Here is an 11,750-nt window from a genome sequence, read left to right as displayed (position 1 = left end):
GAAATGATAAAAGTAATTTGTCTATTACCGATAATGTTTGTTTTTTTTTCCTCTGCACTGCATAATTATTCTTAGTGAACTTGCATTAGGTATAGATAGATAAGTTCATGTATCTTTACAATGTCTCTTGTATTTCTTTTTCAGGTTGTATACTTCCTTATATGTACATACCTGATGTCGCTCAAGAGCTCGACATTGAGAGTGAGCGGTCTGCTTTCTTACTTTCAATAACTGGCATCACAAACACAGTGTCCAGAATGTTGTGTGGTTTCGTTGTCTACCGTTTTCCAATCCTCAGTCCAATTCTCCTACTTGCAGGCATCTGTTGTATTGGAGGAATATTATCTTTTTTCGTCTTTCTTTTCACCAGTTACCTCAGCCTTGCTATCTATGCTGCTATAGTAGGCTTCGTTTATGGTATGTGTTTCTCTTTTATTTCTTTTATTTTTTTTCTTCTGCCAGGGTTTTACTGCTATTTCCCTTGACTGATCTTGTGGACGTACTCATATCTGATTAAGTTTCGATATTTTGGATTTCGACCATTGAAGGGTTTAGTCGAACAAATTTTTAAGCTTGAACCGTTAAGGAGACATACAAACCAGTACCGATTGTCAAGCCGTGGGATACACACAGAGATATGCCTTCTATGTAACCGACTCAGTAGACATTCAAACAGGACAAATGAACAGCCTTAATCGATTTTTCGAACCTTATTGGGTTTTCATCAAAGTGTCTACATCAATTTGACCAATCCTAGAAAAACAAGCAGTCAATCTATTTATAAACACTGCAAATCCAGTAGTTTGAGTCAACTGAAAACTACTGATTTGTATATTATAAGTACTTAACACTTTATTCAGTATCAGCGGATCTCATTCCACAGGATATCAAGTTATGATATAATATATGTAACCTACGCAGTAGACAAACAGGCAGGGCAATTCTAACTACCTCTCCACAGAGAAATAGATATAAACAGGCTTCATTCAGTTTTCGTCAACCAAATCAACTCAAAGTTCCGCGCAGTGGGACTGAATTCAGAACCACATGGTTGGAAAGCAAGCTCATTTTTGTTCTAAAATAAGATAGCCCGTATTTTGTACACTATCCAGTAAAAATTTACGATTATATATTCTCTAGTTCTGATCACTTCTTACTTATCTCAGTTTCCTGCTATCTCATTCGCTACCCTCCTCGTTCTAACTTCGATACATTTTGCAGCTCTATAAGCGTATCTACGTATTTTTGTTCATCGACTACCTGAACTCTTCTTTTCCATTTTTATACCTCACTTCCCTTCCCAATTTCAACTTACCTGGATCTTCTCACAGCTCTTCCTCCCATTACCCAAATCACCTCTTGTACAACCCACAGCATCCTTCCATACCACTTACAACATCTCTCATTGGCTTTATCTGTCTGTCTGCCTCTCTCTCTCTCTCTCTCTCTCTCTCTCTCTCTCTCTCTCTCTCTCTCTCTCTCTCTCTCTCTCTCTCTCATTCGCTTGCGCTCTCTCACTTTACATCAAATTCTCCGCATCACTTCTTTGGTTCTTTATTTCTTAGGCAATAAAGCTTCTGTATTTTCTCTTTTCAAAGAAAGCTAAAAGCTCGAAATGCAGGATTTTTTTCATTCCTTGCATCAAATCAACTCAGATGTAGCAAGTAGAGTTTTCTCCCTTGAAAACTGCATGCCGACAGCTGTATATATATATATATATATATGTATTTGAAGAGAAAAAGAACTAGTTTTAAATCTTGCTCTGCTAGGAACTGCTTGCAATCAAATTCCCCTATTAGAAAAGAACACATTGAATATTGTAATTATGGATACATTGACCGAAAATAAAATTAGATAGTCATGGATGTAAAGCTTTCATCATAGGTATACTTGTTCAGAATTGACCTGTGGTTAAGCAACAATAGCCACTTATATACTAGTTATTTCCCTTAGCTAATACTATACAATTGCAATCATTATAGAGAATGTTGAATCTAAGGCGCAGTTTCAATTCCAACACTCAGTTGTTTCACTTCTCTTATATTATTAATAAATTATTTACGTTACAGTATCTGATTTACCTCTATTCTTTAAAATATACATCTCGAGTCCGTAAAAATCACTGTAATTACCACACACCCATGCATATGCTTGCCCATACACATACGCACACATGCATATGCACATACGCACACATACACGTTCCCTCCCCACAAGCACACCCAAAGGGTTTAAAATTGATTTAAAATCTTGCTCCTCTTTCTCCATTCTGTTCTTCCAGAAGAACAGAATGGAGAAAGTGGAGCAAGAACGCACGAATTAAAATAATAAAATTATTATTATTAATTAAAATTTAATATTAATTAAAATAATAAAATTAACACGAGTTAAAATAATAAAATAAGTACAATAATAAATGAGTGAAGAAAAATATATAGTGCGTGTGTTTATTTGGCAAAAAAAAAATGACCGTCCCGAAATACAACAATATTTGTTTCAACACACGATTTCACATCAGGAATCTTGCAAAACAAATTAATAGAAATATATCAATAGCAGATAAAAATAGACCAGCAGCGGTGGTGGTTATTGCTAAATACTTATTTCTATCACTCTGAGCTTCGTCAGTAATAAGTATCTACTGACAACTGCATGCCTTTATAGTCCATCACAAATTTCGTTAGTCCCTAAGGTTTTTCTTCGTCTCGTAATTCATTTAATCAAGGATATAAATGAAAGGCAACTAGTTGTTATTGGTTTTTAGTCATAGCCTTTAGTAACAACTGACTGAGCATTCTAGCCATAACAGCCCATCTTTTATTTTAAACATTACGTAGCTAGGAAAATCTAAATCACGAAGCTAATAAAAAGAACACAACTCAATATTTCAGTGCGTTTTGTCTTGCACTTTACGAAAACTGCCTTCTTTATGCTATCATTTAAAATTGCATCGTTTAGAGAGGGAAATGGTTTTTTTAAGTTTTTTTTTTCTGTTATTAATGAAATTTCTCTGCGAGATTTATTACTTGATTTCCAAAATAGTCCTGATACTAATTGAGTGAAAATTTGTTTTATCATTCCAGCTGCCGATGCCGCTTTGACACCCTTGGTATTGATAGAAATTGTCGGTTATAGTCGGTTGAATAGTTCCGTTGGATTCATGTGTATGTTCAGAGGATTTCCTATTCTAATTGCCGGACCTATAGGAGGTGAATTAACTGACTGCATTGACTTTCCAATATATATGTTTCGTATTCAAGTGATATGACCGTCTTGTTAATGATATAATTAAATATTTGGCTGAGGCTGGATTCGGGAGTGGGTATCTAAGCTTCTCCAAGGGAGTAAAGATCTTTAATGAAATAGAATTTCATATCTACAAGAGACAATAGATTCTAGCACGTTGAATTCTTTCCTTGGGAACACGGAACACAGCTTGCGTTAAAGGGTATGGTGTGTGTGTGTGTGTGTGTGTGTGTGTGTGTGTGTAGTAATTTGGCACAAACAGAACAAACGAAAAATTCATCAGATCTCTGTCTAGAGGTTTTCGTAGTCTTGACTCCTTAAACACGCCGCCGTCCTTTGTGGTGTCAATAACAATGAGATATGGTGGAAACGAGACACATAACATACTAATATGCACACTCTCACATTATCCAACCCAATGAATGTATGTATGTACGAGGGTGAGTCAAAAAGTAATGCCATTTTGTTTAGGACAGGTATAATTACGAACACAGCAACATATATCATACATCAAAATGAAGCTGGTCCTCTGTGGATCACATCCATACTTCTTAACATAGTCACCGTTTCTCTCAATAGCAATGTTCCACCTTCGAATGAGAGCATGTATCCCTGCCCCGTAAAATTCTGTTGACTGTTGTTTGAGCCACTTCTTCACTACCTCCACACTCACAAGATTTAGCACCTTCAGACAATCATCTCTTCGGCGCCACGAAAGAGGGTTTGAGAGGCAAGCATTATTCTAGTGACGATGAAGTGAAAACTGTAGTGAAGAAGTGGCTCAAACAACAGTCAACAGAATTTTACAGGGCAGGGATACATGCTCTCATTCGAAGGTGGAACATTGCTATTGAGAGAAACAGTGACTATGTTGAGAAGTAGGGATGTGATCCACAGAGGACCACCTTCATTTTGATGTATGATACATGTTGATGTGTTGGTAATTATACCTGTCCTAAACAAAATGGCATTACTTTTTGACTCACCCTCGTATGTATGTGTATATGTATACGTGTGTGTACATAGATATCTATACATGTATGGGTATGCGTGCGTGCGTGCGTGTGTGTGTGTGTGTGTGTGTGTGCGTGAGAGAGAGAGAAAGAAAGAAAGAGAGAGAGAAAGAAAGAAAGAGAGAGAGAGAGAGAGAGAGAGATAATCACCCCATATACTATACTGAACTACACCGTAGAGTATTACACTGTACTACCCTACATTGTATTCCACAACATTATAGCACACTGTACTATATCAGGTATTGCATTGCACTGGAGTGGTGCCTAGTCCAACATTATCACAATGCTGAAATAGCAGGAAAATAAGAACATTATATTTATTACTTCCCAAATATTATACAAGTTTGATTAGTTTTAATATGTACAATATCTTATAGTCAACTTTTCACTTGTTATTCTAAGGTTTTGTTATTTTTTACAATAAATATTCTACCTATATATATATATATGTATATATATATATATATATATATATATATATATTATATATATATATATGTTACCTATTTTGCAGGTTATTTACGGGATGTAACTGGAAAATACGACGCCACCTTTTTCATGGCTGGATCAACCTTATTAGTATCAGCATTATTCTGTCTTATAACGTGGTTCATAATTCGAATGAGCAAATGCAAAACTTACACTCTCTCAAAAGTCAAGACGGAAACTGTAACCATTTCATAGAAAAATATTCGTTTGTCGTTGTGTTTTTTTTTTTTTTATTATTATTATTATTATTATTATTATTATTATTATTATTATTATCATTCAGTAGTTTTATTTTTATAGCGTGCTTTCACTTCACTACCGAGCGCAGCTCTGTGTGCCTTGGGTATGTGCTGTGATTTGTTGTGATGCTCTGATGGTTATTGTATGGAAAGTGTTCTGCGTAGGATGTGTGCAGTGCCTAGTAGTGCAATTTTCTTCTTCTTATTATTGTTATTATTATTATTATTATTATTATTATTATTATTATTATTATTATTATTATTATTATTATTATCAAGGTTGTGAATAAAGTTGAAGAAAGTCATAAATTATTATCATTATTATCATTAATTGACCCGAGACTTTTCATCCTTTCGGGGTCGATAAAATAAGTACCAGTGAAACACCGGGGTCGATGTAATCAACTATTCCCTTAACCCCAAATTTTAGGCCTTGTGCCATCAGTAGAAAGGGTTGTTGTTGTTGTTGTTGTTGTTAAAGTCGGTGGTTTGGCAAAACGGTTCGAGCATCGAAAAGAATGCGTTGCGACATTTCTTCCGACTCTGTTTTCTAAGTTCAAATCCTTCAAAGGTCAACAATACCTTTCATCCTTTTGCGGGGGTCAATAAAATAAAAATACAATTCGAGTTCTGGGGGTCGATGTACTCGACTGTCCCCTAGCCTCAAAATCGTTGTCCTTGTGCTAAATTTTGAAACTGTTGCTGCTGCTGCTGTTGTTGTTGTAAAGGCGGCGAGATGGCAGAATCATTAACACGACGGGCAAAATGCTTAGCGGCATTTCTTTTGACTTTACGTTCTGAGTTCAAATCCCGCCGAGGTCGACTTTGCCTTTCATCTTTTCGGGGGTCGATAAATTAAGTAGCAGTTGAGTACTGGGGTCGATGTGGTCGACAATACTTTTCCCCACATATTCTAGGCCTTGCTCCTATAGTAGAAAGGATTATTATTATTATTATTATTATATTATTATTATTATTATTATTATTATTATATTATTGTTACTGTTGTTGTTGTTGTTGTTGTTGTCGTCGTCGTCGTCGTCGTCGTTATATCTAGTAGAATGTGTTGTGTGATTAGTGTTAGGCGTTTCAGTTTACTGTTGAGCGGTAATAGGATGAAGTGTTTTATGTGCAGGTTCTTATATCAATGAGTGACGACTATATATTGTACCCGTTGTATGATCTGCGTGAGCTGTTGTTATAAACTGAGATATTGATTATGTAACAGTTTAGAGTGTGGCATTTTATTGAGCAGTGATTCCATAGAGTACTTATAGAATATGAATGCGCAAGCATAGTAACTGTAATTTAATTATAATAGTTTTCTCCTTCATTTTCTACTTACTATCAAAAGCGTAGACTACCTTTGCGTTAATGGTGCTCTAATTCAAAGTTGCCAAACAGTACGTATTTTTTCAAAGGTTTATGGAATCAGATTTGAATTATGCGTCAATGATATACAGAAAGAAAATGACGAATGCACATAAATAAAAGCAAGGATTGTATAAATGTATAAAAATGATGAATACCGTATAAATATAAACAAGGAGTGTATAAATGTGTGATAGAAAATGTTTATTCAAATGTATGTATTTGTAAAGTCGAATACGAAATTTAAAGTTTTAGAAAGAGCATTGTACGAACTTTCATAAATAAATGTTCCTTTTGAGTGTCACTCTCGGTGAAACCAGATAACGTCGCTGTGATTAACAGAAAAGGAAATAACATACCTGATGGAAAATAAGAAACACGTATGGGAAATGATTTCTCGTTCAGCTTAAACACATCTGATTATTTTAACATAGCTGAAATGAGAGTTCTATACGGATGAAAAAGCCTATGTTGATTTTTGAGACATGGCGAAAAGAAAAAAGGAAGTTTCCTTTTAGTTCTGACTTATAGCCAAGAATGATTGCAAGAATACTGTTCTCACATTAGCTAATGGGGAAAACCGGTGAAAAACATGAGAGTTGCTACGAGAATTTGTTGTGTGAGATATATCATTTATTGGGCGGTAATTGCAGATGTTATATATTACGTGCAGAGAATGACACGTTTCACGAAAGTTGGAAGGAGCTCTGACTGTTGATGGAATAATGTTTCTATCGATCATGGAGTATATGGAAACGTGTGGCTGCCTTTTAAGACAGAGTAAGAGGCAAGACGACAGATTCCACAACATATGAGACTGCAAAATACAAATATCGCGCGCGTGACGATGGTCCTTGGCTTAATGTCTTTACAGCACAGCAATAACACGAAATAGCGTAATATCCGGTAGGATCTACGTAGACATGTAAAGTTGTGCGTGTGTGTGTACTTATCCTATGTGTCTTATATGTAATTACTGGTTTCAAATTTTTATTATTTTTTATTGAACAACGATTCTGTTCCTGTGACGCGTTCTATGTAACTGTGTGTACATAGCCCACAAACCCTGTAAAGCCTTATTGTAACACATATTTTATGTATATAAGAACCTTGTTGAAAATAAATGAAATTATTATTGTTATTATTATTATTATTATTGTTGTTATTGTTGTTGTTGTTGTTGTTGTTATTATTATTATCATTATTATTATTATTATTATTATTATTATTATTATTATTATTATTATTATTATTATTATTATTATTTTTATTATTATTATTATTAAAGGCGGCGTTCTGGTAGAACCGTTAAGACGCCGGGCGAAACGCTTCGCGGTAGTTCGTCTGCCGTTACGTTCTGAGTTCAAATTTCGCCGAGGTCGACTTTGCCTTTCATCCTTTCGGGGTCGATTAAATAAGTACCAGTTACGCACTGGGGTCGATATAATCGACTTAATCCCTTTGTCTGTCCTTGTTTGTCCTCTCTGTGTTAAACCCCTTGTAGGTAGTAAAGAAATAGGTATTTTGCCCGTCGCTATATTCTGAGTTCAGTCCCACCTCACTCAAAATTTCAGGCCTTTTGCCTTTGTGGGAAAGGATAATTATTATTATTAATCTTCCAGAACTCTATTATCTGAGATCAAATTCCGCCGAGGTTGAATTTGCTTTCATTACCTGACATTAAGGCAGCGGCTTGGCAGAATCGTTAGCACGCCGGGCAGAATCCTTAGCGGCATTTCGTCTGTCGCTACGTTCTGAGTTCAAATTCCGGCGAGGTCGGCTTTGCCTTTCATCCTTTCGGGGTCGTTGAAATAAGTACCAGTTGAACATTGAACACTGGGGTCGATATAATAGACTTGCTCCTCCCTCAAAATCGCTGACCTCGTGCCAAAATATGAATCCATATTACTGTGTTCTGGCAAGACACATTGAGGTACGACCAGGGAATATTGAACAATAATAATTTATTGGCCTATAAGGTTGTAGGTTTTTCTTATATCGAAGTTCGATAATCTCTAAAAAGTTATATATGTATATATGTTGGTATTTTGACTTCTGTAGTTCAAGGGAGAAAAGTTATTTTCCTTCCAAATAAACCCTAATGAGTAACCTCCCTTTAAAAAACTATCCACTTTAACCATTTTAGATATGCTATTGCTTATGTGTTATGTCTAGTGATGTTTCCAAGGAAAGGCGTTTTCGTAATAAATCACATAACACTGCATATGTCAGTACCCACATCGTTATTACAATGGTAATAAAAGGGTGGTTTAAGTCAAAATAGCAGGATTAACGGAGAATCTTGCCTTTCACAATATAGAAACATTTCTCATGGCACCAGCAGACAAAATGAAAAAAAGTGTTGCTCCGGAGGATAGCGAGTGAGATGTGCTGGAACAGCTATTCTGACACGCGGGGCTCAGATTCGAGGACAGAAACCTCCGCTCCGACAGCGGTGAGCAGGAAAATTGTCAGGGGACCAAGAACGTCGGCTTTTCGAAGACTTCGTTTTCCTGTTTGCTTTCACTTTTCTTTTGTTTTGGGTGACGTTAACAGAAATAATGTTGTTTTGTAATGGCCGTGTAATATGAGGTGACGAAGAATGGCCTTTTTGTACAACATCACGCAGCCGTTACAATAAAGAGAAATTGAATAGAACATATACATGCCAGATGGAAAGAGACACAACCACATAAGAATGATTAAGAGAACATTTATTGATGTGATAACATGTATGTCTGTGTGTGCGTCATCTATACAGAATAGCCGACTCCATGAGAACAAAATGTTTGTGTGCGTGTAGGCATACATGTATGCGCATATTAAGAACATTTAAAGATGGCAATAAGAAGAAAGCAGTGAAAACGTCTATAGCCATCGAATGAGAAGTAAGTTCATAGACACAAGAATGACAATAATACAACTTCGTAGTCAATAGCACAAGGTTGTTGAAATACTGTATCAAGAAGTTGCGGCCAGGATGCTGAGCCGGTTACAGATACATGTCGTACGTGAAGTCGTAGCTGTAATGCTGCTGCCTGGGTCACTTGCACGGGAGTTCATGCAGGTTGTATATTCGCTGTTTGATCCGCGGTTAACTAATTCACGAACAGCGAACTGTTGGAACCTGGGTGAAATGCTTGCCAAGCTGTGAACGTAGAGAGGTGATGTTGACGACGTTAAGAAAGACAATGATGGTGGCAACGAAGGAGGCAGTTGTCACAATGCTGTGACAAAATTGGTAAGTCTCAACATAGTTGCTGTGGTAGAGGAGTTGTCATCGCTGGAACTGGTTGTGTCTTCGTGGTCAGTGGCTGGAACCAAAGACCTCGGAATGATGAAAAGTTGAGTTTTTATAAGGTGTAAGCTAAAACAGAGTAGTGAACAAGCTGTCGTACGTGATCCTATTTAGAGCCTCAGACTGATTATACGCGGCAAGTTGGCGCAAACGAGTAAGAGACAAATTGCACCAATACCAACCAATCAGAGTAGTGGATACAACGGGATCCAAATAGCGGCCAAAGGCTAGCTGTTCCCTGCTACGTTCGAATGCATGTATGTATAATAAATGGGAGAGAGGAATTTCACCTGAGTAGATTAGGGATAGGAGATTATACATGTATGAAAATGGGAGTCCCATTTTTGAGAAAGAAAGATTGAGAGTATTTAGTGTAGAGCTTTTGAGTTAAGATACACATAGGACTGAATCTGAAACCACTTGTTTGCAAGGTGAAATTCTTAACCACTCAACCACGTAAACGCACCAGCACCGGTTGTCAAGAGGTAGTGGGGGAGAAACACATACACACACATATGTATGTATGTATATATATATATTTAAATAATGAGGGAGATAAATTGAATATTAATTTAATTAATATCAATTTAAAACCAGTAGCCTAGCATATAAAAAATCTGAAAAATCAGAAAAAATTTCAATACATGTGTATATTTAGGGCTAAAAACCACTAGGTGGATAAGCATATGCTAGAAGATCACATACGATCTAACTACAAAGAAAGAATGTTCTCCAAAGAAAATTCGGCGAATTTTCTTAAATATACATACATACATACATACATACATACATAATACATACATACATGCACACACACACACACACACACATACACACACACACACACATACACACACATATAATATATACATATATACATATATATATATATATATATATATATATATATATATATTATATATATATATATATATATATAATTAATTAATAAGGGTGAGAGAATTAGATACTAATTTAATAGTATATCTATTCAACACCAAGTGGCCTAGTGCTCCGAGAAACCTGGATTATTATAATATTTTATAATATATTATAATATTTTTACAAAATAAATATAAGAGAGTGGTCACTATATGGCTCACTCTAGCACCAGTTAATCCAAAAGGTTTCAACCACAAAAATACATGTTTCCCATGAAAGTCAGTCGTACTGACTTTCATGGGAAACATGTATTTTTGTGGTTGAAACCTTTTGGATTAACTGGTGCTAGAGTGAGCCATATAGTGACCACTCTCTTATATTTATTTTATATATATATATATATATATATATATATATATATATATATATATATATATATAATGTATGACTTCGGGGAAAATCATGTAAATTTGACATGGAAAGAAAAAGAATAAAGAGAACATCTTCCAATAATTTAGCCATTTCAAGCCCCCACTTACTTCATTCAAACTAGTCCTACAAGAGAAGAACTTACACAAACATAACATAATGACTAGGAAATATACAGTGTATGGGAATCTCGAAAAATATTGATTTTTACTTTCTTTTAATGTGAGAAATTTGAATAATCCGATAAGTGCCTCTACAGCTGTTTTAGGAATATTTTCCGGATTAGCACATATCTGTTTAAGAGTCAATTATCAGATAACTTTTGGGTAAAACCATGTGAAGAGGTGATGATCAAGGTGCCTGAGAAGGGCAGATAATACCTAACTCCAACATGTTCAAATTCGCCTTTGATAATTTTCAACGAAGCAGGATTAAGACTCTGGGGTCAAGTATTAACTGGATTACCAAAGGTTTCGATATGCTACACAAGAGAATCAGTATATTTTTTTTTTTTTTGCTCTCTTAGAGAAAGTCAGTCTTGTCGCATATAGTTGTAAAAGATTTCCATGTCAGTTTGTTCGTGGTGTTGAAATCAGATGAGTAGTATATAATGTTTTACAAAGGACACTGGAGCCTGACAAACAAGTGCACGCACGACTGTGTATCTGTGTTTGTCCCCCCACCACTACCGCCATCACTACTTGACAACCGGTGTTGGTGTATTTACGTCCCGTAACTTAACGGTTCGGCAACAAAGAACGATTGAATAAGTACCGGGCG

At 35.8% G+C, this 11,750-nt stretch overlaps 1 protein-coding gene across 2 annotated transcripts in view; it reads left to right on the top strand.

Annotated features, from left to right (window-relative positions):
- LOC115214388 (monocarboxylate transporter 10-like) overlaps positions 1–4,958 on the top strand; it is a 21,910-nt gene extending 16,952 nt beyond the window's left edge. The window contains exons 5-7 of one of the 2 annotated variants that reach the window (XM_036504388.1): positions 145–417; positions 3,084–3,209; positions 4,777–4,958. In XM_036504388.1, coding sequence (XP_036360281.1) covers positions 145–417; positions 3,084–3,209; positions 4,777–4,946 — 569 coding nt within the window. In that variant the 3' untranslated portion in view covers positions 4,947–4,958. The remainder of the gene's footprint in view (positions 1–144; positions 418–3,083; positions 3,210–4,776) is intronic. The other variant, XM_036504389.1, reaches the window with a different exon arrangement.
- The last annotated feature ends 6,792 nt before the right edge of the window (positions 4,959–11,750 follow it).

This window comes from Octopus sinensis, linkage group LG7, assembly GCF_006345805.1.
Source record: "Octopus sinensis linkage group LG7, ASM634580v1, whole genome shotgun sequence".
In the NCBI taxonomy this organism is placed as follows: Eukaryota; Metazoa; Mollusca; class Cephalopoda; order Octopoda; family Octopodidae; genus Octopus; species Octopus sinensis.
This window is presented reverse-complemented; position numbering and strand designations above follow the sequence as displayed.